General features: G+C 38.2%; 8 protein-coding genes across 8 annotated transcripts in view; 2 read left to right on the top strand and 6 right to left on the bottom strand.

Moving 5' to 3' along the window:
* The window catches only part of CBG23491, a gene marked incomplete at both ends in the record, with an annotated part of 4941 nt that extends 3989 nt beyond the window's left edge, over positions 1–952 (bottom strand). The window contains 5 exons of the mRNA XM_045237402.1: positions 105–344; positions 395–542; positions 586–679; positions 735–822; positions 866–952. Coding sequence (XP_045097739.1) covers positions 105–344; positions 395–542; positions 586–679; positions 735–822; positions 866–952 — 657 coding nt within the window. The remainder of the gene's footprint in view (positions 1–104; positions 345–394; positions 543–585; positions 680–734; positions 823–865) is intronic.
* Positions 953–1492: 540 nt separating this feature from the next.
* CBG23492 lies at positions 1493–3171 on the bottom strand (the record flags this gene model as incomplete). Its single annotated transcript, XM_002636717.2, has 8 exons — positions 1493–1750; positions 1794–1961; positions 2007–2178; positions 2233–2486; positions 2531–2678; positions 2764–2857; positions 2940–3027; positions 3130–3171. 8 exons carry the CDS (start codon positions 3169–3171, stop codon positions 1493–1495), a joined length of 1224 nt encoding a protein of 407 aa, XP_002636763.2.
* Positions 3172–3805: 634 nt separating this feature from the next.
* CBG23493 lies at positions 3806–5251 on the bottom strand (the record flags this gene model as incomplete). Its single annotated transcript, XM_002636718.1, has 6 exons — positions 3806–3922; positions 3972–4515; positions 4558–4634; positions 4679–4877; positions 4924–5123; positions 5171–5251. The coding sequence occupies 6 exons, from the start codon at positions 5249–5251 to the stop codon at positions 3806–3808; spliced, it is 1218 nt and encodes a 405-aa protein (XP_002636764.1).
* Positions 5252–6106: 855 nt separating this feature from the next.
* Positions 6107–9216, bottom strand: CBG23494 (the record flags this gene model as incomplete). The annotated part of the gene is made up of 10 exons (XM_045237400.1): positions 6107–6477; positions 6538–6768; positions 6822–7047; positions 7097–7243; positions 7308–7507; positions 7552–7687; positions 7734–8084; positions 8127–8324; positions 8909–9031; positions 9079–9216. The coding sequence occupies 10 exons, from the start codon at positions 9214–9216 to the stop codon at positions 6107–6109; spliced, it is 2121 nt and encodes a 706-aa protein (XP_045097738.1).
* Positions 9217–10129: 913 nt separating this feature from the next.
* On the top strand, positions 10130–11235 carry CBG23495 (the record flags this gene model as incomplete). The annotated part of the gene is made up of 5 exons (XM_002636720.1): positions 10130–10187; positions 10228–10395; positions 10800–10872; positions 10920–11049; positions 11098–11235. The coding sequence occupies 5 exons, from the start codon at positions 10130–10132 to the stop codon at positions 11233–11235; spliced, it is 567 nt and encodes a 188-aa protein (XP_002636766.1).
* An 87-nt stretch (positions 11236–11322) lies between these two features.
* CBG23496 lies at positions 11323–12254 on the bottom strand (the record flags this gene model as incomplete). Its single annotated transcript, XM_045237399.1, has 4 exons — positions 11323–11583; positions 11759–11841; positions 12057–12149; positions 12203–12254. 4 exons carry the CDS (start codon positions 12252–12254, stop codon positions 11323–11325), a joined length of 489 nt encoding a protein of 162 aa, XP_045097737.1.
* Positions 12255–13070: 816 nt separating this feature from the next.
* Positions 13071–15431, top strand: CBG23497 (the record flags this gene model as incomplete). Its single annotated transcript, XM_002636722.1, has 6 exons — positions 13071–13169; positions 13224–13740; positions 13788–13963; positions 14074–14600; positions 14645–15275; positions 15321–15431. The coding sequence occupies 6 exons, from the start codon at positions 13071–13073 to the stop codon at positions 15429–15431; spliced, it is 2061 nt and encodes a 686-aa protein (XP_002636768.1).
* A 3227-nt stretch (positions 15432–18658) lies between these two features.
* On the bottom strand, positions 18659–26761 carry Cbr-egl-10 (the record flags this gene model as incomplete). The annotated part of the gene is made up of 9 exons (XM_002636723.1): positions 18659–18775; positions 18823–19141; positions 19187–19321; positions 19367–19519; positions 19576–19974; positions 22460–22601; positions 22879–23037; positions 23088–23293; positions 26742–26761. The coding sequence occupies 9 exons, from the start codon at positions 26759–26761 to the stop codon at positions 18659–18661; spliced, it is 1650 nt and encodes a 549-aa protein (XP_002636769.1).
* Between the last annotated feature and the right edge of the window lie 238 nt (positions 26762–26999).

Genomic DNA, 26999 nt, shown 5'->3' with positions numbered 1-26999 from the left:
GATTTTCCTCCACTTCTTCTTGTTCTCCACAGCCAACTGTTCCCTGCAACAGAAACTGTTGTAGAAAAGCTGATGAATCATTGTTCCAACTTTTTCAACTTCACATTTTCCAAACGAAATTCGTTATTTCTCTTGCTGATCTCCCTAATCTGTTGCTGATTGATCTCGTGTAGCTCTTTAGAAGCTTCGATAAATAGATTCAGCTCTTTGTTCCTTTCTTTGCTTACAGCATCTTTCTCTTCTTCAGCTTGTGTGATTTTCAATTGACCTTCTTCCTTTATTTTTTTAAGTTCCACCTCAGCCTCTCGCTTCTCATTTTTGTGTTCATTTTCCATTTTATCAACCTGAAAGCACGCTGAATTGAATAGTGTTCTATTTCACAAATCCAAATTACTTTCATTCGATGCTCCATCTCCGCTTTGTCCCGGGCTTCTTTCGATTCTGACCTCATTGCCAGAACTTTTTTCGAGTGTTCATCATTCATTTTCTTCATTTCCACGTCATGTTGCTCTTCATTTATTCTGATCTTCTCCGTCTTTGCGCTGTATCAATTTCAATCTATCAAAAACGTTTCCGATTACTCACTTTACTACTTTATCATTCTCTTCCTTCTGGATTCGAATCCTCTCATTTGCAGCTTCTTCTCTTCTTCGGAACGCAGCTTCTGATTCCTCTTGACCTGTCAAAATATTAATTTGATTTCGAAATTCTATATGGTAGTCAACGGAACTCACCCTCTTTCAACTTTCTCATTGCTTCTTCGTGTTTCTGCTTACTTTCTGCACTCACTTTTTTCAATGCATCAATTTTTCGTGTTGGATCCTGAAATAATTCTTAAGATTTGTTTTTAAAATTTATTACTTACCGATCTTATGTCATCTATTATTTCAAGACCTGCATTGAATGCTTCTTTTACCAACGGTACAACAGCCAAAAATTTCATCCATCCCATGTTTCCTGAACAAAGGAAATTAGCTAATTGAGAATGGTTGACTTTACAAATATGATATGAAAGAAAAAAAAGATAGAATATATAGACCGAGAAATACAAAAACAAACTTAGTGTTAACAAGGGTTAGCAAAGGTGGTTGACATGAAGGAGACAAACATAGTAAGGGTGTTATGAAATTGACTATGAGGAAGAAGAAACATGCAATGACTGATAGGAAATAAAAGTGAGGAAGAGAGGGGGCAATCATCAGAAAATAAAAAAAAGACAAAATAAGCATGAGGAAAGAATTCAATACCGAAGCACAAAGACGAAAAGTCAGTGTTTTGGGAAAACGAACTAGTTCAAAGATATATAAATGAATGCTTTCCAAACACATTGAGAAAAAACAGGAAAATTTTGAGCGAAAAAGAATTCATAAGCAGTTTATAAACAAGAAATATGTAACGAGATCGAAAACCGAAAAAGTGGAACGGAACGTTAGCTGGTGACTTTTCTGATGAAGGTGAAAAGTTACAGTAACCAATTTTTTCCAACTATTTCTTACTGATTAATTGCTTGCAGCGAACGACCCTCTGCACTGGGCAAATGTTCGATTTGCATGTTTCTAGTGCTATCATCCAACTTGACGCACAGTTCCAAAAAAAGTTGGTGTAACGTTGTCGATCTCTCCCCGTAGAATTCAATTATTCTTAAATCCTCTGTGTTGGGGCTTTCTTTTGAAAGTCTCAGTGGAAGTTGAGAGCACATTTCAGATAAATCTTGAGAAGTCATCAGTGCATCCATATCTCGTATGAGCTCCTGAACATAACTTTTTGCCAACTAAGGCAAACATTTCTCTTACTGCACAAGCTTCCAACAATCTCCGCTCGGTACGATTGGTGTTGATGACATACTGACTGAATAGACGTTTTTCATTTCTGAAGCTATTCATTGCTGATTGAATATTTGAGAAATCGACGTCTAGCTTTCCAGGAATAATTGTTGGAGCTCCTCCATGTGCGGGTAAGCACTAAAGTTATTATTTCAGACATTGCCTTTCGGATTTCCCACTCACATCACATCGGATACTTCCTAACGATATACTCCCTGTTATCACGGTCTCAATGATTCTTTGAAACTCTTGGATAACGTTTTTGGCGTTTTGATTTGTCAACTCTCTCATGAGATCCTTGTAGTTTTCATTCATCTTGTCCATTTTCACTTTATTTTCAATTTCCAATTGATTCCTGAAAATTTTTGCTGTAACTAAGCTTTCTTAGCTCCCGAGTATTTTAACCAACTTTCGTATTTTCATGTTTTCCAGACGGAATGCCGAATTTCTTGTTCTTATTTTCCTGACGTTTTCCTGATGAGAATCTTCCAACTTTTCAGATGCTTCCAAAAAAGTTTGCAGTTCTTCATTCCTTTTTTGAATTATCCCATCCTTTTTCTTCTCAGCTTCAACAACTTTCTGACGTCCTTCTTCTTTAGCTTCAGCTAAAACTTTTTCAGCCTGAGTTGTCTGCTTCTTGTGTTCTTCTTCCATTCTGCTCAACTGAAGAAATTGAAAATTGTATAACATAAAACATTCATAGCGACCTTAAATCTATGGTCCTGCTCAGCTTGTTTCCTTTTCTCTTCCGTTTCCGTTCTCATATTCTTGATTCTAGATGAGTGTTCCTTATTCATTTTTTCCACTTCATCATTGTACTTCATATTTTGCTTTTTTATCTCCGCGCTGAGCATTCTGGAAGCATTCGAACTTACTTACAATTTGAAATCTTGGTTAGAATCTCTATTAAAAACATAGAAATTCTACTGGAATTGCTCACTCTGTAATTTTTTGGTTTTCGTCTCTCTGTGACTTGATCCTTTCGTTAGCTTCATCTTCTATTTTCTTCGCATTGGACTCATATTCCTTTTGACCTGTGAAAGATATGATAAACAGAAGTTTTTGAATTAAAAGCACAAAATGATCCAGCTAATTGTAAGGGATTTTTCAACTCACTTTTTCTAAGTGTGTCCATTGCTTTCTTGTGTAGTTCCTCATTGTCTTCCTTCATCTTCCGAAGAGCTCTGCATTGCGCTTCGGGATCCTAAAACACTGAAATATTCAAAACTTTTATTGGGTCGAATTTTCATCCCGATTGCGACATATCGTTTAGTTCATAAAGTCCTTTTGCTGCATTAATCGTCACAGAAGCCAGTGTTGCAATCATTGTAACTGTTGCCGGATCCATCTGAAGTTTATTGAAATAAATAAAATGACAGAACTGAGTGAATGCATAGAAATAAAGTTATGGAAGGTTTTCTTATATAGAAAAAGATAAGAAGTTGAGGATAGCAATAGAAATTTCGAGCAAAAAAAATTATCAGAAAATAGACCGTAAACAAATTTAGTGATGAGGAAGGGTCGAGAAGACAAATATGAGTGAGGAAAAGCATGGGTTCGATGAAAAAAAATTTTAATGATTTGAAAAGAAGGAAATTAAAAAACTGCTAAACTTGGTAAACTAGGTAGCATTAGCTTTTCAGTATGTATGTTTTTTGTTAACGCATGGTGTGTTTGCCGCGCCTCCATCTTTTCAAAAGACTGGCTGGTTCGCCTACGGAGCTATTTTGCTGTTCCGCTCCTCAGTTTCCTGGCAGAATTTTAAAACTAATTTTGGATCCCTGATATTTGGGAAGCGTTTTCTGATTGGGATTCCGACTTGCCAGACCCACATGACAGGTAAAATTTGGTGACATAGAAAAAAGAAAAGAGACATCACTTTATATATTGTTATAAAAATGATTCAAACCTAATTGAAAGAATGAGAAAAAGAAGAAAAGTCGGATTATGAATCCAAAGTAAACGGAATTAAGAAAAAATAATTATTTCATAGATTCTTCATTTCGAGACTTCAATTCAGCCAACGTTGGAATTGAATTCGTGACTGCTGATAGCACGGAGAAGCATTCTTCAATCCGAGAAGTGTTAGAAGGCTCATTCTGAAATTTCTCATCAGTTTCAGACATTTCTCTGTATCCTGTCAAATACCTTCAAAACGTAAATAAGTCTGTTACACTCTTCTTTAACGTCGATTACGGAATCCTTGATGTCCAATAAAAATGTTTTTCCATGCTCATTGTACAATTTATCCATCTCGATTGCCTCGTTTTCCATCAACTCCTTCTGCTGAGAAATTGCTGACAACAATTTGCTAGTATCCAAATTTGACTCATCCCTAACACGTTTCATTTGATTGTATGACTTTTGAATGTCTTGAAATGACGACCTCAAAGCATTCAATCGGTTTGCCCAATTTGATTCAATGATTTGATTCCAAACTTTCATTTGGAGAGCCCTTTGAATTTGATAGAGATATTCCTCCATTTCTGCTCTTCTCTGTTGTCCTCTTCTCCTCAATTCTTCCAGGTCTTTCTCCAGTTGATCCTCGATTTCACGTTTTCGTTGCTCAGCCCTTTCTTTTTCTCGTTGAAGTTCTTCTTTTCGTTGTTGTTCTTTCAATTCGAAATTTCTCCTGTCAGCTTCAAATTCCTCATCCAACCTTTCCGAATTCCGTTGATGAATTTCTCGTGCCCTGTAGACATCAATAGGTGAAGTAAAATTCTTCTCAACTTACCTCAATCTCTCCGTTTGAATTGCTTCCACTTCCCGTTTTCCTTGACTTCTAAGTTGATCAATCTCAAGGTTCGCAATCTGAAATTTCCTTATGTTCTACGTCGATCATTAAGCTAACTTACTGCATTCTTGACAGCCTGATCTCTCTTATTCTGCTGCATAATTTTGCTTAATCTTTCCTCATTTTCCTCCTTCAATTTCATAAACTTTCTATGATTTTCTTCATCATTCGCAGCCATTTCCAGTATCGCTTTCTGAAGATTCTGCCGTCTCTCAGCCATCCTTTGATCCAACGCTATTCTTCTCCTTTCATTTTCTTCTCTGAAATAAACTGATACGATATATTTGAAAAACTCATAATTCTCACTGTTCTTCCTTCTCCATTTCTTTCTTCTGATTTTCAAGAAGCCTTTGAAAATTATCATTTTCATGATTGAGGTTATTTTCTAAGGGTGTTTTTCTGATTGCAGAAATATCACGATGATTCTCACGATGTTTCCATTGAGAAAATTTATAACAACCGATAGCCACAAATACCGCACCAGCGACAACTCTACCTTTTGTGGTCTGGTTTTAAAATTTGGATATATTGAACTCAAAAATTTTGAGCTTACCATCAGGAAAAAGTTGTAGTAATATTTCAAAGTATCTAAAGAATACTTCCAAAATGTTTCTCTCTCGTTTTCTAAATCCATTTTCTGATGGTGAAAAATCAGAGAAATAGTGATGAGCAAGAGGGACAGAAGAAGAGAAGAAGAAGAAGGACTGAACGAAATAAACAAGTAACAAGTGAAATTGTGTTGGAGATAAGAATAGAAGTGAGGAAGAAGAAGGGGAAGTGAAGAAGTAAATATTTATTGGGAAATAATTGAAATTTCCATGAATTTTGTTTTAAAGGTGGGGGGACAGGAGATTTTTTGTAGTTTTTTTGTAGCTAGAGTATGCATTCATTGCGTAATGGTGTACAAAAAAAAGTGTTTGCGGCGCGCATGCACCAAACCTGACGACAGAAATTATTTTCTTTTCACGCTTTTTCTTTGTTTTTTTTACTGTTTTCTAGCTATTTTACCATTTTTCTGCTATGAATTAGTGCAAAATAATATAAATGTTTTCCCTGAATAGTTTTCCTTCAATTTTCCTAAAATTTTCTTTCTATTCGCGTATAATTTAGCTGTCTGAAGCCTGAGATTCGAATTTTCTGCTGTTAACCTCTTTTTCTTGCTTTATTCATTTCAAAATCGATTCAAATTATAACAGAAATAGAAAAAAAAGGAACAAGTCTTTATTTGAAGCTTTTGATTGACAGAAATTTATCGATTTCATCGAAATTTAGAACTTTTAGTTATCTTCACCAAATTTAGTTGAAAATATATGATTTCCTAACAAAAATGTTATGATTTGGTGTTTCTGAAAGATAATTTGGTATCAAAATTTGATTATTTTTTGAGATTTAAAAAATTTTCAAGTGACAATTGAAGATAAGTAAAGAATAATGACAGTTTTGCCGAGTATGAAGATACTCAGTGGGCAGCTTTCGCTTCCTTTCTTGTCTACTTTTTTGGCACTTTTTTCTTTTTCTTCAATCTAGTCTCTTCGATTTCATCTTCCTCTTTCTCGTTTCTCTCTTCTTCCTCATCATCATCCATTTTCCTTCCTTCTCCGTCTTTCATACTGTTGTCGCTGTCTTCTTTTTCCTCCTCATTTTCTTTCTCTTCTTCGTCGAACACCGATTCCTCTTCGTCACTATCGGCCATTCCCAAGTGAGCCCAAATATCGTCGACCTGTAATTTGGATAAGACACATACTGTTAGTTGGAATTTTATATTTACGTCAAATACGTCCTTTGAGAGCTCTTCATCTAACTCATGCTCGTCGCAATCTGAGCCTTCATCTTCGTCTTCTAGTTCATCAGCATGTGTAGCTATTTTTTATAAAAAGTCAAAATTGCTCAAACTATTAATTTTTAGGTGTATTGTAAAACCTTTAATGTATAGCTCGACAGTAATATCAGCAATTTCATTTCTGAATGAATAGTCAGCTGGTGTTTTCTCTTTTCGGACCGACCATTGCTTAGTGGTCTTGTTGAAGAACCTTTTCTCAGCAATTACAACGCGTTTTCCGTTGAGCTCATCTAGCTGTTTGCTATTCCAATCCAACACTGCGAGCTGTGTTCTACTGTTGAACCCCTTTTGAGAGCTGAAAACTATTTTTCCTGGAAAATTAAGATCATGCTATACTAGAATCTTTTTTTGCTTGCGTAGAAACCAGCTCTCGCGTTGAAGGACTCGACTGCGCTCGTAGCGAAATACGGGGATACTCTTCCGATTGCCTCACAACGGTCCCCTTTCTCAATGACAGCTAAGAGAGCATTCAGAGCTTTGACGTGCAGGGGATTTTTGGTATCCAGAAAATCTGGTCTTTTTCTGTTGACGTCATCCGATTCATTGTGCTCGCAAGAGTTCACTATTTTGAAGTCATACCAACCAGAATCCTAAAAAGTTTGTTTCTAACTTTTCAGAGGCATTACAATTTGAAAACACCTGAAAATCTTTATGAATATCTGCCACATGCATGAAAAAAGACAACAGCTTTTCCTTGGCCATTTCGTCATGTCCACCAGACGACTGAATGGACCAATAAACATGGTTGATGAACCTTCTTATCCATGGCTTAAGTGGAAGGAACTGCTTTTGATTTTTTTTTTCTAAATTGTTATAATTATTCCTTCATGAACATATCTCAAATTGCTACTTTCAAGATTTCCAAAGCTAGACTTCTGATATAGTGCCAGCTGTCGAAGTAGTGGGTGACATCTGGAAAGTTGTTTGCCATCATCGAGGCTACACTTTGACTACGATCTGTGGTGAGCGATTCGATGGCCGAATCATAAGTAACCATCAAATTTTCGAAAGCTTTCTCGCATGCCTCTGTTTCTATATTCACTTTCTTCTCTGAAATCTTCTAAATTTGGAATTTGTTTATTCCGTATATCAACCTCCAGACTTGTGACGAAAAATCTCATATTCCACAACAAGTTTCGTAACTGCCTCCATTATGACATAACGGCAATATAATGCACTGTGTCCCGGGGTGTCAAATGAGCCGTCGCCCATAACGTTTAGTGTTCCATTCTAAATTTTTGAGTACTCTAAAGTGTGTGATATTCTCCTTTCTTACATTGTCTGTGGTTTCGCAGAGAAGCTCTTTCACAACATTTGCCTGCTTCTTGTATTGAATATTAACGGCTTCATAAACGTACTTCTCCTTTAGCCTATTGAAGGTACGAGCAAAGAAAAATGGCGATTTCAGTACGTCAAACAGCTGTTTCACATTCTGCATGTATACTTTTTTATAACTGTCTTGTAAACTTATTTCTACCTGAAACCCATTTCCAGTTGTTATGATAGCCGATGTCAGCAATATATGAATTCTGGACAACTTTGAGTTCGATCCAGATTGCTCTCGTTCACATTTCTTGGTGTTAGACCAATACCATCTTCTTTGGCAACTGACACAAAAAACCGAGATCTAAAAACTATTGAAACTATTTTTAGATCCTTTAGATCCTACGTTCATATTCAATCCATGGTAGACGATACCCATCTCTGTTTTTTGTGTTTCGCACTTCCAACACTTTTGAAGAAGTTTTACTAACTTCTCTTTCTCGCAGAGAATTAAATTATATTGCTGTGGTTTTTCAGATATCTCCACCTCATCGACGTCATCAATTTCCATTGGATCGGCTCCTTCATGATCAGGACGTTGAAACTAAATTGAGTGTTTTTGAAATTCGGTGATTTTATATTAGCATTCTCATAGTTTTTTTCTTTTTTTGCTTCAAACAAAACGTAGATGACAGAGGATCAAGTTGTTAGTTTTGCATTAACTTTCTATTGTGCTGGTATACAAAAGTCGGAGCTGTGGAAGAGAAATTCTTGTGGCCACAACCACGGCCGAACTACTGTAATTTACAGCTATGAATTTTTACAAGCATAATAATGTTTTATGATTTTTAGCTACCATAGATTATATTATTATTCATTCATTATCTAGGTTGTTTTCTTCGTTTTCTGACAGCTTTATCACCTAACCCTACCCTACTCGAGGGTAACAATACGAGTATAATTAGTAATCAAAAGTTAGCAAATTTCAACATTCTGCTTCTTTTTTTTTCTAAAATGTTCAAAACTAAGGTTTAGTTACACAATTACAATCAAACTGACAAATGAGAAATACCATCACCGAATTTCACTATGTGTTTTCTGTACTATGCTTTCAAAATTGCATTTGTTTTTTTTTCTTTACGAAATAAAGTTGTTTTTATGCAGGTATAAAATTCTATTCTTGCTTACATCGCTTTCCTCTGAAACAGAATCAACTTCAGTAGGTTCACTACTGTCATCTGAAATCCTTCCTTCTTCTTCGCCCCATAGCCAGTGGTCCAGTTCCTCTTGAGAAACTTCTCGCGGTGGAATCTATCAGAAAAACAGTATATTCTTGCTAAAAATGTCACTTTTCTCACATTTCGAGGGATTTTATTTTTGCTTCGCTTTCCTTCTTCAAAATGAGACAGGCAGATGTACGGCATTCGATACCTCGCACAGTTTTTTTCTGAAAGTTTCTCCAAGGGAATCTGCCCATTTTCTTCTTCGTTCTTCATTTTTGGGGACCAGGGTCGCGTCCTTTCTGTCCAGATGGCTTTCGCACAGAACACAACACATTCTGCATTTTGCACTGAAATTCGTTTCGCAAAATTTATTTGCTAACTTAAAAAGCACACCCTGTTAATGTTTTCTTCAATTGGGGGTTGATATTGAAAAAAATTTGAAATTTGAAATTCATTTTGAGCTGAAAACCAAGTTGAAAAGATAATTTTTAACAAAAAAAATAAATTATAGGTGGCGTTTCGGTAAGTTCTTTTGAACTTCGAAAAACCTGAAAAAAATTTGAAAAAAAAACACCGAAAATGATGAAAATGAGTTCAATAACAAAATGGTAGTGCTCGCGGCCGCGGGGGACTTGAAAGCTTAATTTCGTCTCTATGGGGCAATTTCTGACAACTTCTGTAAAAAGTCCTTCAATTGGAGGTGGTGATCTTTTTAATTTCAAACCCCTTTTTTCCAAAACTTTGAATCAAAAAGTTTGGTGAATTCTTATTCAATATTTATGAAAACCTATTGACTTTACCAACATCGAACAATTTCCCACGCTTTTCTAGGTGGGTCCAAATATTAGAGGGGCGCATTCAGCTTGTCGTCTCACGAAGAACATTCCACACTTTTCCATTTCTAGAATCATCTTTCAATCTTTTGACATGAACACTATTAAACATCGCTGAACATTTCAGCTTCTAATTTCCAGCCCATTGACCTCTACTTTTTTGCCTAGGTGTCATTCTGTAACACTTTAACCCCCAGCCCTCTCTCTTTTTTTCTTGAAGACAACCGAAAATTGTTACAAAAATGTACAAGTAGCCATTCACTTTTTTGTCGTCGCCTTTTCCCAAAAAATTCGAGTTTCCTCTCGTGTTACCAACACTTCTCCCTCATTTGGCTGGGTGGTTGGTCTCACATATGACGACGTTGTGGTCACTACTTTTTCTATTTTTTGGATTTTTTAGAATTTGTTCAGGTGAGATTAGGTCATTAATCAATTACAATATCAAGTTTAGGTTTGAACAATTGTCCAATTGCTCCAATACGGTCGGTTATTCAGCGAGCAGCTGAAACTACCAAAGATGCTGTGACCCAGATGCAAATGATTAGAAGAATACTAGAAGATATTTATGGTGGAACTTGGGGAGTTTTGGTTATTCGGAATCCGGCTCTTGTTTCAAAAGGTTTGTAGTTTGAAAATATTTATTTATTGAATTCCAATATGAAACCTGTAATAGAAGGGCACCGCACTGTCAATTTTGAGATCACTTATCTCGATTTCTGTGAGAAGTATGAAAATTCTGTCGACTGAAGAATTGTTTATCATATCATCAGAAGTGTTTTGTCAGTTGACACAATTTTGATACATACATTGCACAGGAGCCAAGAAAAATTAGCTCAAACTTGACAAGGTGGCGGTCTTCCTATTACAGATTATACGGGTGCATTTACCGATTTTCTGTGGCCCAAATTCTCTTCTCCTAATTTTTTATTTGTTTGAGAAAGTTTGACTTTTTTGAGAATTCATTCCCATCCTGACTATCTAAAAATAGACTTAAATCTCAACCCTAAATAACAACACTTTGAGAAGTTCACTGGACATTCCCTGACCACAACAATTCAGATGGGTCTCCAGCATTTTGCCTTGCAGTGGTCAACAAGTAGGTCATCAAACACTCTGACTCATAACTTCCTCTTTTTCAATCAGATGGCAGTACAACGTCTTCAAAACTGGTCAAGACGACTCGCCACACAGGGTGACCATTGAAAACATAATACAACGATTCTCATCGGGAACACTTCCTAAAATGGGAAAGCTTTCAAATGGCAAGAACAAGGTACGCATTGAAACTTTTTGACATATAAATTCAAAATTCACATTTTAGGGAAAGTTCTTGGATTTGGATACAGTAAAACAAGTTCCACAAAGATATTCTATTGCACAGTTGGATCGAATGTTATCAAACGCTCTGGATGAAAACCATCGGGTTCGACATAACAGATCACCAAAACTTGTTAATTAACTTTGTAAAAAATGTGTTGTGTTGCTAAAAATGAAAACGGGTTTTATTGTTTCCCTTCCATACAATATTTTTTACAATCATTATAAGTTAAGAAGTTATTGAAATTGCCTCCTTGACCGAAATACGAGAACCGTATACAATTTTTAAGGCCAGGTTGATAAGCGTATCTTCCATAATGTTTAAATGCAAGTCGTTCTGTTCCGGAAGATGCTGGAAGTGCGCAAACATGATCTTTGTAGGGGCAACAGAAGTTTTTCTTTGTGCATCTGTATCCTGTTGGGCATCCATTGTCGCATTTCTGAGCTTTTGTGTCGATTTTGGCATCGGTTGGAAGTTTGCACACATTAACTAAAATCAGAAAAAGAATTGAGTGGACTAGTATCAACAAACCTTCAAGACTCATATCTTTGTTGAGTTGTTCTTCTTCCTCCTCTTCTTCTTCTTCATCTTCTACTTGTTCTGGATCAGCTTCATTTTCCTTTTCCTTCTTCTCCATCTTTATCTTCTTTTGTTTTCCGGGAACGCAAGCTGCAGTACACTCGTCTCGAGAATCAAAACGATTATCATTTCCAGCGCATCCACGATAGAATAGAGGTTGACAGACATCTAAAAATTCGGTTTTCCGGCGGTATACCATAAACACAGAGTGTCACATAAACTTTCAACTTTGAGCTAATTTATCTCGTTTTGTGTGAAAGATATCAAAAAGTATTTGATATTGTGATGAGCATTTTATTAGTAAACGAGTACATGATATCTTTTACTGTGAATTATGGGTTCAAAGTTGACGGTTGGAAAACTGTGAATAATAAATAACTCACTTGTCCTCATGTCGAAATAAAATTTTATGGTGATTGGGTTATTGTCACAGTTTACTCCAGTATCTTTCTCCTGGCGGCAGTTCACTGACCATACTGAAAACAATTTGAATATTGGAGATCCGTTTAGAACACTTATTTATTATTACCTGCAGAAATTGATGAAAACAGTAATAATATTTGGATTGAAGTGGAGACCATTTTCTGACTGAAACTGGCTGAAATTTTGAGACAGTACTAATACTTATAGAATAGGAAGTCAATAAATAAGAAGAAAACAACTATCGTCACGATTGGTCGAATTTGTCGTTTTATAGACAGTTTTAAGGTCATTTTACCGGAAAAGAGAATGAAATGTATCTTCTTATGAAATCTGCGTAAAATATAATCGTATAAACTGTTGGGTCTTTCGAAACTAACAAAGACCCAGAACAATGTTCAATGAATGAGAGAGAAGAGGTGTAAAAAGAAAGGTCGAGATGCCATTGTCCTAGTATTTTTTGGTGGGAAGAATGAAAAGAAAATTGAAAGTTTTTGGAGGGGAGTTTGAAGTGTGGGTTTAATGTTTACTTTTGAAATTAGGTTCCAGTTGATTGTTAATTTTTTAGTAACCAGATAACTATTTGTTTCAGTCTGTGTACTTTCAAATGCTACTTTCTTCAGTGTTCCAACCGCCAGGAAAGTCTCGAATTTCAAAAAGTAAACTCTTATTAACTTTTGAAATATATAATACTATCAGGAGTTGTTTGCTTAGAACCAGATTTGATATTTGTTTCCAATTATTTGTTCTGAAGCACCTTTTGTATTCAATGCGCTAAATATTTCTTTTTGAAAATCTGCCAAAAACCAAAGCCAAACGACACTCCGCTATTCCGTTTGCGCGCGTTGTTTACCGTAAATGCACCCCACATTTATGCATTTTTTAGCTTTTCAACACAATTTCCCTTCTTTTCACTACTTTTTAGAGTTTTTTTTTTCGATTTTTAACATTATATCAAACAGTTCTCCACTCAAAAAATGTGGCATGAAGCCCGTCGGCAGGAGAAAATCCTGCGCTCAACGATGATCGATCAATCGAAACGAGCTGAGCGAAAACGACGGTATTTTGAGAATGTGGTATGTTCAGCCTAAATTTTTCATTGTAAAGTGTTATTTTTATGTCATTTTCAGAGAAAAGATCCCGAACAATTCATGCAAATTCACGGACGAAAAGCACAAGTTCATGCTGACCTGGGAATTGCTCGCGCCGCAGAAGACACAAATATTTTACGTCCGTGGCAAGGAGATCCGAAAATTACGATTGATCGGTTCGATGTCCGTTCACATCTTTCGAGAATGGATTTAATGGATGACGATGATGATGTAGTTCGAAAAAAGAAACAAGACGTAGTTGACGACAAAGAAACAATTGTAACAGATTTTGAACGATACCGTGTCTTGATAATCAACGACTACAAAGGTGTTTCGGAGAAAAGTTATCTCAAGAAAATTTCGGATCGTGAGTTTTGGCATGCCGAGAAGGAGCATTCGAAGAAGATGGAAGCCGAGAAAAAGAAGAAATCAGCGGAGAAAAAATCAACGATTGGATTCAGCTACGAAGATTCTGAAGTCGTGAAAGGTGGAAAAGGAGGCAAAGAACCATCAGATGAAGAAAGTGAAGAGGAAATGGACAATATGCAAGATTTAGGTTAAATTCTAAACTGTCGAAGGCTCATCTAATCAAATAATTTTCAGACGTTGACCTGGACACTGCTGCTCTTAACCCGGAGACTCAACGGATTGTGAATAAAAGTGGAGAGGAGTTTGGAGTCAGACGCGGTCTTTTCTGTGCTCTTCTGAAAGCAGATCAGCAAGCGTTACGAGACGCTGCTCAATTGAAACAAATAGATCGGCAAAAGGCTCAGCTCTCTGTCCGTACCCATAAGTAATTTCATTAAAAAACACATTTCTGAAACTAATTTGATTTTTTCATTGTCTAATTCTCGGTTCCCAAAAACTGTAATTCACGACCTTTTTTCAGGGACGAGAGTCAAAACATGAACGAATGCTTCTTCGTCAACAACGCCAAGCAATTGTTGGAAAGAAGGGAATGGTTATCTCTGAAAACGGCGCCACGGCCACTCTCCTGGGATTCATCAATCAGAGTCAGAAGAAATCAAAAATCGATGAAATGATAGAAGACATGGATGGAAGTGATGACGGTGATGACCGACGCGTCAAAGCAGAATTCATCACGACTTTTGGCGGCGGAGGGGATAAAGACAGTGATGATGAAGTAAAGAAAGCAGCTGTTGGACCTGAGTTACCTTCCGAAGAGTATCGAAAGATTCTGAAGTTGTCCCAAAGCCGCCGGAAAGATGACGATGACAAAGTGGATTGGGGTGGTTTGAAGGTGAATGGAAGCTCTGGAACGGCTAGAAAATCACGGAGTGTATCAAGAAGTCGTTCAAGAACTAGATCCCCTCCAAGAAAGCGAAGATCCAGATCGCGCTCAAGAGATCGCTATAGACGTCGAAGAAGTGGATCAAAAAAAAGAAGTCGTTCAAGGTGGTTGATAATACTTTTCGTCATTCAAACTTCTCTAATTTCAGAGATCGATATAGGAGCCGTTCGCGTGACCGCCGAAGAAGTCGTTCGAGGGACAGGAGACGTAGCCGGTCAAAAGATAGAAAACGAGACTCATCTAGAAGACGATACAAAAGCCGAAGCACAAGTAGACGACGTCACAGTAGCAGGAGTAACAGTAGGAAACGTCAACGAGATGATCGACGACGCGATCGTTCTAGAGAAGATAGAAGAAAACGTTCGAGAAGTAAAGAAAGAAAAGAAGAGCAAAAGGCAGTGGTCCCTGAACGTGTTCCTGAACCGAAGCCACTAGTTAAAATTGATCAACCAAGAGAAAGTAGTGGTGATGAAAGCGGATCGGACAATGTTAAAATGTTGGAAATAAGATCGAGTATGTCAGATTCGGAGAAGGAGAAAATAGAAATCGAGAATCGAAAACGTCGTGTGAAATTGACAAAGAAGTTGGTGAAGGAAAAAAGAGGTCAACCATCAGTGCCGAATGATCGTAGTAGCGATGAGGAAGACGAAGAAGAGCAACGTCGAGCTGAGCAAGCGAAGCGAGTCAGAATGCAAATGAGTCAGGCACTGAAGAAAACTAGACAGGATTTGGAAAAGGAGGAGAAGGATCGTAGAAGAGAAGCTGAGATTGCTCAGAAGGTAAGGAATAACTGGATAGTAGAAATTCAAGTCTGATACTTTTAGGTCCGCGAAGAACTTCGCTACATTGAAACACAAGAACGTCGTGAAAGAGAACGAGCTAGGCAGAAGCACAATGAATCCGATATTCCATTGTCTCCTTCGAGTTCGCCCTAATTTATGCACCTTTTTCTATTTATTTTCTCTGTAATAATCGATTACATTTTTTTTTTCAAATGTTTTTATTCATAAAGGAGGTCATCAATTTTTGGGGGATCGTCTTGGAGAAAATAATACATGAAAATGGGTGTGGGGGAGTTGAAGAGAATCTTAGAAAATCGAAGACACAGAAAAATACAAATGATTGACGACGAAAAGACAATAATATTAATACAATTTATTAAAATGCGATCGGTTGGGGGGAGAAAAAAAGCGATACTATGGAAATTGCAGCCGGAAATTAAAAAAGATGACTAGAGTTTCCAATGGAATTGCGATCTAGATTTTTTTGTTTTTTTTTTGAGTTTTTACATGGAATTTTAGACAAAGAAGAAACAAACGGAATGTGCTGAAAATGCGGTGAATGGGGCAGACACACAGGGTTCGAATTCCTGTAGTGTGCGTATGTGCTCTAATGAGAAGAAGCGTGAAAAATTAATTTTGAGGTGGAAAATCAACGAAAAATTGCGAGAAATTTGAATCTACCAAAGGCCTAAAACATAACTTTCTCATTAGAGCGCAACAGCATACCACAGTAGTTCGAACCCTGTGTGGGCAGACTAAAAAATACAGAGCGTTTGTTGAGTGAATTCGGATGTCAGAGAGAAAAATACTGAAATATCAGAAACCGGAAAAAATTGAGTGGCATACGGAAAAATAAGAGGAAAAGGGGGAAGAATTAAAAGTTGAAAACGTGAGAAAAGTCTACAATAGCAAATGCGCTCCGTCAATGGAGCGCATTTGAAGTTTTGGTTCGAAATTCGGGAAATTAAAGCAGATACAATTAAAAGCGTCATCGGGGGAAGAAGATCAAGGGGAGGGGCGATTTTTTGAGAAATCTACGTGGATCTAGATCAAAAAGCTATTAATGGAGCTAATTAGATTCACGTGCGGGGAATGCAAGAGCGCTCTATTGATAATTGGCATAGAGAGCAAAGTCATCACCATAGCTAGTGTTCTAGAACGAACACGTGTGGAATTGAGAAGGAAAAGTGAGAAGATGAGAGAGAAAAAAAAGGGGAAATGAATTAATTACGGAAGCTAATTGAGACCCATCTAAAAGCGACCGATAGAAAAAGAGATTTGGAGACAAAAAATAGTTGCTAGTTTAAGGGAAATATTTGAGTTAGAACTAGCTTTATTGTGGAGCATTGGAAGTTGGAGAGCACGAAGATCCTTGTTGTCCAACATGAAGATTGGTTCGGACGGCATTGGAGAATGATGGAAGGTTTCCGGTCAAGAAACTTTTTGGTCCTTTTTGGTTCACCTGGAAAAGGGAATTAAAATTGCTCAGCTGATAGCTTTGGTTTTGGTCCGTGGGGCAAGGGATAGAAGATAAAAAGCAAACAAAAGAACTTCTCAAAAATCTGAATTCGAAAATTCAAATTAGTGAGAAAGTCCCCAAGAAGACAGTGCAAAGGAAAGACAAAGCAAAAAATCAAGACTTTTTCACCCGGAACACAACCTTCAAAATTCATGGAAGCCGTGCATTTCGTGAGCTAAATCAAAAATGAAAAGAACATGCTGTTGGAAGATTTTAGAAACTCAGAGAAAACAGCAGACAGTACAGTGACAGGACAGAGTGATTAGTGGCAACTGTGTGAGAGAATCTTCATGTAATATGTGTGGACGTGACCAATGTAACCAGTGACGAATTCAGAAGGACAAAGGACAAGATGAGCGTTGAATGGGTAGAATTCAAAAGAGAGGACTATCAAGGAAGTAATTGAAATGTTTCAAATCTCAATTTTATGTATCGTAAACACTAATAGAACGTCACTTATAACTTTCAACTTTGAGCCAATTTATCTCTGTTCCTGTGAAAGATATGAAAAAGTAGTCACCTGACAAAATATTGTTGACAATATAATGAAAATTTTGTCAGTTGAGTACTTTTTAATATTTTTCACAGGAAATGAGATACAGTACCGGTCAATAACATATACAACAACATATTTTTTTCCAGTTGATTTTGGGACATTGACCATTTTCAGAAGTCTAAAGCTCGGCTGTCAAGTTTTCAATTCCTTTAAAACTTTGGAGCTTTTAAAACAGTCCTAGATTGGCAACTTTGCATTCGCAGAATTTTTTGACGATTCCTATTTTTTAACGAATTGCCGATTTCTGAAAGACAACTTTTTTCACGTTTTCAGTACAAAAACGGTCAAAAAGGGGTGTTATTCAGAAATCGGCAAATAGCTGAAAAACTAAGAATTTTCAAAAAATTCTGTGAATGCAAAGTTGTCAATCTAGGTCTGTTTTATAACCTGCAAACGTTTCAAAGGGATTGGAAACTTGACAGCCGAGCTCCCGACTCCCGAAAATGGTCAAAATCCACTGAAAAACACGTTTTTGTACATCTTATCGACCGATACTGTATATAGGCTCAAAAAAGTTAAAAGTTTGGGGTGCCGTTTTATTAGAGGGTTTACAGTCTTTGTTAGTCTTCTCAAACGACTTCTAATTCATCCGACACTCTTTCTCTATCATTATTTTGATGAAGGGGCGGAGAGGGCACATACAGATGATGTTGTGGAGGGGCGAGCAGTAGATTCTGGCTCGACGCAGCTCCTCCGGTGGTGAACATTGAAGACGTCGTTGTGGAGGAGCCGTGACCGGAAAGCGCCGAGCCGAGAGATGCGCTCGCATGCAGAGTTTTGTTACTCTGCGCCGAATTCCGCGATATTGTCGAACCGATGCGACGCGACGCCTTGCGAGCGATCAGCGAGGTAAACGTCGTCTGAATCAAAGTTAAGGAGGATGTTTTAGGGTTTTTTTCGGGTTTTTTAAAGGTGGAATAATTGAGAACAGTAGTATGGGTTTGGGTACGGTAGAAGAGTGGACTGTGTTAGTTTGGAGTGGTCAAGTAATTGAGACATGAATGTGGTCGAAATCAGTATGTTAGTGTTTCGAATCAAAAAATAGATATTTTGTAAACAACATGCTTTTTTCTCGCTCTGTTCAATTTTTTAAACTCCTAGGACATATTTCTGAAATTTCAATCATTCAGCGAGCATTCGGGTAAGCTTTCAATCGGAATAGAAATGGGTTGAAAAAATAAAACACATATCTCAAAAAGGGTGTGGAAACATTCAGGGGAAGAGGAAAGGGTGGGAATCAAACTAAGCCGAAACCGGAACTGAAAGGGGATTCAGAGAGATAGAGAAAGATGCAAAATGGGTAGATCAACAGGCGGCACACGGACTTACCTTCTTTCTTGATGTTGACACGAGATCTCTGTAGATTTCCGAACGAAGGAAACGTTGGTAACTGTCATTCTTCATGAGACAGTAGATATGATCCTGAAAACCTAATGATTGTAAAGGACCTATTTTACAGTAACCCTCACCGCTGCTTCATCGAAGCTCCATCTGTTGGGATTTTTCAAGTTATCCTCGGTAACTTCCATCACTTTACAATCAACATTGACTGGAGACGTGGCAGCATTCGTGTCGATGAACTCATTGTAGATCTCAGTCACCATCACCGGAACCATACGAGAGCTGCATTTACGCAACTTCTGAACCTCCCACCAGAATCGCAAGTTCTCTCCAGAATATTCCTTGTCGAGGAACTTCTGAAGAGTCTCACGACCCAAAGAGTCAGCAAGCAACTCTTCGAAACTGTCTTCCCAAAGCTTGAGCCGACGAGTTTGGATGTCTCCCGTACTGAAATAGAGAAATTATGGAATGAAGGATCGAACAGTATATTACATCTTGTCATGCTGCCAGAAGTCTACTGTATCATTGATCCATGGATTTGGTTGAGATTGGAATGGATCCGCTTGTGACCCTGGAGGTGTTAGCAGAGGATCAAAGACACGGCGTTGTTCATAGTAGGCAAGATAGCTGAAATAGATATTTAGCTTCTGAAACAACTCTCATTAATCTTACTTCTCCACAACTTTCGAAGTCCGCAACACGTTCTTTGATAACCTGCTATTCAGTTGACAGATTTCCAGTTTCAGCGTGTCTTGTACTTGTGTACAACGCCGCAATCCTGGTCGTGCGTAATAGTTATTTCGGAAGGATCCCGCATTGCTCGTCCTAAAAACCCACACTTTCGAAAGAAGTCAATTAATCTTCTGTAAATCTTCACTCACGAAGCTATCGACGTTACTGGAGGCGTTGACGTTGACGGAGCCGAGGTCGTTGCCGTCGCTGCAGACGTTGATGGAGAGTCTCCTCCAGCGGCACTCGATGTTGACGGCTCTTGGTCGTTTTTCCTCGGTGACGTGGCACTTCCATTCGATGTTGATGGAAGACTTGCATGGGCAGCCGCGACGCTTTGCGAGTATTGGGTGCAACCAATGCCCGACGTGGAAGCAGCCAAAGCCGCATGCCCGCCACTACTGTACTTTGGTCGACCAGACCGAGAGAGCTTCCGAAAGTCAACCTCCGTCGTGTTGACACACCCCGGAACCGGACGGTGTACATCCCAGAACGCTCGCTCCTGACTGTCGAGAATCTGACGCTCCTGACGATCTCGCTTTTTGTCCACCCTGAGTGTCCTGGATTTATTGATGCGTAGAATGTCCGAAAAAAGCACGCGCAATGCACACTAATTAGTAGGGGTAGTAGTTGATTGGGGGAGGGAGAAATCAGGAATACGCAGAACGACTCGAAAAGTCGTATGTTATTTTCAATGAACGGAAACATAAAGTATCTCATCGGGGCATTGCCATAATTGTAAAATGGAACTATTAAAAGCGATACAAGAACTCCCTAAATACCTGAACCGAATGATTCCCTACAAACATCACAATCACATATTGAAACTATTCTAGAACCCACTTAGATGTATCACCGGATGTTCCTGCACCATCTTCCTGCTCCAATTCTTTTTCCTTGCCCTTTCTCTTATCGGAGGACTTGGATAGCCTGGAGAAGAATTTACGAATTTTCCCGAACGGGGCCATTCTTCAATAGTTCTGCAGTAGTAGTAGTAGTACCGAACAAGGAAGGAATAAAACAAAGTAAGATGTCAAAAGATGTGGTGGAAGAGATTTGCAATGAAGAGAGAAGGCGTTGGTTGATTAAGTGTGAGAGGAGTGAATGGAATGAGCTCTTTGCCAGTTTTCTCATCTATTCCAGCAGGAAAGGCACCGCCCATTTATTCCTCCTCTTTACCCTTCGGCCTATCCATCTATGCGTCCTCCTCCTTCTCCGACGTCTTCTAGATCATTATTTCCGACTCCCGGGCGCCGCCACGTCGATTTTTCCAATTTACTTGGATTGGCTCTTCGTGGCGCTTCCACACCACATTCACATTCATCTTCTTCTCTTCTTATGGCCCAGTTCTTCTTCTTCTTCTTCTTCTCCTTCTTATTTTTTTCTTATTCTCACCACCATCGCATTCTTCCCCAAAAAACGGAGAAGAAGAAGAAGTGCTTTAGTTGCGCACAAGCTCGTAAAATGAATAGTTCCTCGAAGCTTAATCGGTAATAACAGAGAGAATGGCAAAGAGATAATGGGTGGTACACACCCACACAGAGAAAATGGGCCATTTCATGAAAGTTATGTGGGCGAATCAAACCGGAGAGTGATGGACTAAGTGCTCCACGTAATTGAAGTCAACTTGGGGGACTCTCGGAATGGGGTATACGGTAGAAATCCCATCAAAACTCAACTATGAAGGAAATGCGACGAGTTTTCAGTATTCCAGGGACTGATACCTACGGGGAAGGAGCTACGGTATCCTCCATATTTTTTTGAGAGCTGATTCTGCATCTTCCAGGTTAAGACATCATTCTGAGAAAATAATTTAGAAGAAGTTGAAGATACAGCCACCGTAATAAGAATTGAAAATCTCAAATAATTTGCTCGATTTCCGTACTGTGAAAACCAACGTCGCCTCTTAAAAAAAAAGTGATTTTGGACTTCAAAGAAAACACCATTCGCGTAAAATTACGGTAGGTTCACAGGTGAAGGAGCACTGCCGAAAAACAAAATGAACTAAAGAGGCGCAAACTGGCGAATGACTAATAGTTGGTAGTCGGCGGAGAACCAACGGGCCGTCGACGAACTGTTGACGGACAATTGGAATACCTTGGAGACTGTATTCACAAACCTTCATTCTGTTTAATTTCTGTAAACCACAAAATGCACGAGAATCTATAAAGTCTGCCTGCCAAATTTTGGCAAAACTGAAAATCTGAAAAGCTTATTCTGTAAAACATTGACGGACAAGTTTAAGTCAGATTGTAACCATCAGAGGGGTTGCGAGTTGATATTCTCCGATCGCCCTATTTGAGCTGAATGATCTCGATACCTGTGAAAAATATCAAACATTTGTCAACGCATAAATCATTTATCAAAATATCACCAATATTTTATCAGTTGACAATCTTTTGATTTCTTTCTCAGGAATCGAGATAATCAAGCTGAAAGTTGAAGGCTTGGGTGTAGTTCTATGAGAGAAAATACGATAGAAACAATGGATACGAACTATTAAATACAAAAATGTTAAAATTGCAAGACCAATTATAACTAATTAACCTACTCTCAAAGACATATGACACAAACTACCGTACTCTAAGTCCAACACATCATATGGGCCAATTATGCTTGCTTCAAACAAAGTTTCCTCAGATTCTGTTCTTATTTTGGGAATGCTGAAACCCTCGTTGATTGCCTTCGTTAGATTTACTTTTTTCTCAAATTGACTAGACTAGTTAGTTCCCTCGTTATCGACTAATTTTCCTCATCTAAAAGAACTACATGATGTTGTTTCCGATTTTCTAAACTTTTTTTCTTTCGAAAATTGATACTGCCTTCATCCTGCTTCTTCCCTCCCTCCTTTTTCCCCGTTCTTGACGTCATTCACGAATTCACACAATGTAAGTGGATAAGTTGGTGGAAACTGAGAAGCTGTTGCACTGCAAACTAGTGCGAGCGCCGTCCCGCTAGACGCGAATACGAGAAGAAAAAACACACGCAGTCAGTACTGCAATTGCCGCAAAAAAAACGGAAAGGAAAATCACAAACTTGTATTGAGCCTCAGCTTGCATGAAGACGAATTCCCATTTCCGAGAGAACATCTTCTGAAGTTTGGCCAGATTTTCAGCTTCAAAGTCTTCAAGCTCCAGATGCGCCTTGTTTTGCATCGTCCGTTTACACAGGTACACCGCTGAAAAAGATGAATTTTGAATTCTAGAACACTGGCAGGAATTAGAAGAAATGTCTCGTCCCCAAAGCTGTCGGATACAGGTCATAACATTTTTGTTAGGACACCTCAAGGATAAGTAGAATTAGGCGGACCAGAGGTCCTAGAAGTTTTTGGCAAACTGAGCTCATGTCCAAAAGAAGGGACATGTTGCTCCACGGCAGCCTACACATGGCCCAGACCAAGGCCAAGGCCGGCAGCGGCCCTTTTTCCGACAGTTTTACTCATCCATGAAACTTACCGTAGTCAGTGTTTTCCGGGTCCCAACAATTCGATGGCCAAAAGTAGGGCGTTTGAAACCGATAGAAAGTTCCATCGTTTTTAACCGTCAACACGTGATCGTCGATTTGAAACAGATACCCATGAGATGCTATCAGATGAGCAAGATGAAGTGCATCGGCTATAATAAAAATATGCTTCTCGAAAGTCTCCCTAAAAGATAACACTCACAAAGATCCGTCATGTCCAGGTTCTTCATAATCCATCCTATCAGATCTTGCCCCGTAAACACTGATGGAACTTTGGACAGAAAGCTCTTGACGGTCTTAATCGGAACGCCGGCTTCCGCGTCGAGCATTTGGTTGACGAGCATCTCCATCTTTCGGTACACCATATGATTCGGATGCACAAGGCGTTCCTCGTTGCTTGCGTTCACCCTGAAAATGATTGATGTCACTGAGAAAATTCTCTATTTTAGTGTGTTCTCTATGGAAATTTTCGGAGGCTGCGTTGTTCATGGTAACCCGAAAAAACAGGGGTATCACTCGACTCCGATAAAAAATGGGATCGCATGTATCGCGTCATGTCTCAAGTGGATATTCCAATATAACAACATAGCTGTGTCTGGTCTACGGTAGATGTATCCTGATCTACTCTCCTCTATCCCACAGGGTTCGAAACGTTGTGGTATGCTGTTGCGCTTCAATGAGGTAGTGACGTGGCGAAATTTTAGGTCGTCAAAAATTCAAATATCTCGCAATTCTAGTTGATTGTCTACATCAAAATTAATTTTTCTCATTAAAGAGTAACATCATACCACAAATATTCGGACCCTGTGCTATCCTACAGTAACCATTTCCATTTCATCTAGTATTCATTGACTTCCAGGGTACTCACAATTCACACTGTATCATTTCCTTCCCCTTCTTCATTTTGAAAAATTTCCCTTTTTCGAAGAACATCAAAACATCCAGAGGCTCACTTTGCAGTGAGAGGAAACAACACACAAAGAAGACGAAAAGTGAGAAGGCTGTCCCAAAAAAAACCTCTAAAAGCAGTCCAGAAGCCTGTGGCGGAAAGAATATACACATAGACAAGAACGACAACAACAACAAGAAAACAGATGAAAAAATGAGAAAAGAAAGTAGGAGAATAGAGGAAGCGGGAACATAAAATATTACAGCTCTTCTCGTTTTCTTCTCTCTGCTGTTCTTTTTTTGTGAGTTCCACACATGAAGGAGGTCCTTCCCCATCACCACCACTTCACGTGATTTTGCTTTACTTCTGGGACTATCAGAAAAAAAAAGAAGAATCTCAAACACTTTTTTGGTCATGTTTTTTTTTCTTGGATGCTCTGGGAGCCACCATCGTCATAATCACAAATTGCTTTTGACCCCTCTTACCTCTTGAAAAGTGGCATTTTTGTCCAAAAGAGCGCCCGCTTTCAACCGCTGTCCGCTTTAAACAAGTTTTCAGTAGGAATGAGAATAGTTATCTTTTAAAGGGATATGATGAATTTTTGTACCCACAAAAAGTGAATAAGATAGACGTCTGGAAGAATGTCTTCGAGAAGAAAAGAAGCAAGGAAAGGAGATGTATTCTTCAGGCGTTTATATGTAAATGAGAATTTGGCTCTGTTTGGGATTCGGTGCCCGGCGACCGATGAAAAATGAAGGACACCGAACGACCAAATTGGCTCAGTGGCATCGGAAAGAAAAAAGAGCACGCCTTCTTTTCTTTTTCTTTTTTTTGCGACGTGCCTTCTCGTTATATGTCATTGAAACATGAAATGAAAATTGCCCAAATTTTGTAGGGTTTGTTCGTAGAAACGGATGAAACACCCCGATACATAATAACGAATGTATGACACTTTTAATTAGCGGAATAGACAATTTTTTCCGCAGTGAGTGGCCAAACTAAGAAAGAAACAGAATAAGAAATATGTTGAAGACCTACGGTATCATAAATTTCTAAGGGCAGGGGAACTTGTGGCTTTCAGAAGAACTGAAATGGGAATTATAAAAGGTTTCGAAATACGGAAGTCGAGAAGATGTAGGTCCCTAGTTATATTTCGAAACGCTTTCTATTTCTTCAATGACTAGCAAGCTACAATATTACTTTTTGAGCCCGGGATTCCCGAACACTGAAATCGACTGACTCGAAACTAAGAACTCCGCTGCAAAGTTTTTCATGTACTAAAAGATTCCGACGGGTTTAGTGAGAACAATGGATGAGAAGAAAAAGGAAAAATGAAATATAAGAGTGAATTATAACCCAACAATCACAAAGTCATAATACCTCCAGGAGGACCAAATCCTTCGCCAGAACGAAAAAAACCCAAGAGAAAAAAAGTATCGGCTGAAGGATTACTGTAGTTTTATTGAGGTTTCAAGGACCAGCATAAAAATTCGGGTTACAGTTCCTGAAGTATGCAAGGGTTCAATTCAAGCCATAGATTTTGATTGAACATTATTTGTATCAAACTGAACATTATTTGTATCAAACTAAGTAGGGTTATCCAGCAATTCAACAAAAAACACAAATAAAACTTTTGAGATTAGAAGAAGAACAACATGAGTTCGAACTACCGTAAAACCTGTAGCATAATATTATATGTAGAAGGGCCCTCTAAATATACTGTAAAGTTTGAGGTAATTTTTCTTGGCTCATACGCAACATATCAAAAATGAGTCAGCTGATAAGATTCTTGTTATATTATGATTAACAAGTTATCAGTTGACAACTTTATTATGTCTTAACTGAGAAACATTGGCTCACGTTAGAGGTTAGGGGCCATTATATTACAGGTTTTACAGTATGGTATTTTTGGCTCCGCGTCACTTCACAACCAGTCTATTCAAAATCGGACAATTTAAAACCGCGGCAACGAGCGAATGAATGAATTTCAGAACTTATTTGAAGACTCGGAAATTGTTTTCGTAGTTTGAAATTTATCCATTCGCCTGTATTACCACGGTTTGAAATAACCGGTTTCGAAATAACTGGTTTCGAAGTGTCGCAGTTTCGAAGAGACGCGGAGCCGTATTTTCTTGTTTTGCTTTGTTGTAGCCTTTGAATAACCCGAGTTCAACAAACTGTTCAAGTGTTGATTCAGCATAATACCTAGTTTTCAAAAATATTTTTTGAACTCTTTCATCTTTTTGCAAAATATTCAAAATATTATTCTTCTCCTTTTTTGGTTCATTTGAAACAAGTCAACTGATTATCAAAAACATGATAATGACAGGCTTTGAAGAACGTTTCTATTTTTTATCATCAACACTTTGAATGCACCCTAGTTACTTTCAGTTCTTAGAAACTTGGGAATGAGCCGTTCAGAATTATAAAAAAAAGAAGAAGCGGATATGAATATGTCAGCTGATTTAACACACAGAAACTTCAGCTTTAAATATAACTTTTCTTCTTTAGAAAACTAACAAAATACTAGTGTCCGAGAACGTTCTTAATTCTAGGTATTTTTATTGGTGACTGACAAATTTCAGGTTATGCAAAACGGTACGCTTTGGAAATCACAACCAAAAGTTTGGATTTTTGAAAACAAACTGGGATGTTTCAAAAAAAATCATACTCTACTTTTTCTACTGTACAAAAAAGTTAACATAGAGTTCCATTAATTCACAGGTCTACAGTAATTCAATAAAAGGTTTTGAAAGTTTTATTATATGGCTTTATCAGTTTATTTTATTTTTCAATTTATTTTTTTATGTGCTGCAAATTCGTATTTTCTAGGGAAATCATCATTGGGCGGAACCTAGGGAAGAGGTATACTGTTAGAGAAATGAAAAAAAGAGTTTTGAGGAGGATTTTGACAGTTTCAGATGTTTAAACAGAAAATTCCGAACAATAATGGAATTCAAAACCAACCTTAGTCTTGGAAGAGCCATTTTATGGAGCCTTCAAACTTTTTTATACAACTTCCTCAATGTCCGTTTCCAGTTGCTCCTATTTTCTTCTTGAGATCGTCGTCGTCGGCTCTCACTTTGGCACGTCGTCCTCTTCTACTCCTTCATTCCTCGCCCAGAATCCGTGGTGTTACCGTGCAAGACTTCGGTGCAAGGCGAACAAATGGAACGACAGAAAGTCTACAAAAAGAAAAGAGCACGTTTTTGTATTTTGTCCAAA

This window comes from Caenorhabditis briggsae (assembly GCF_000004555.2).
Source record: "Caenorhabditis briggsae complete genome, chrV, whole genome shotgun sequence".
Classification (NCBI taxonomy): Eukaryota; Metazoa; Nematoda; class Chromadorea; order Rhabditida; family Rhabditidae; genus Caenorhabditis; species Caenorhabditis briggsae.
This window is presented reverse-complemented; position numbering and strand designations above follow the sequence as displayed.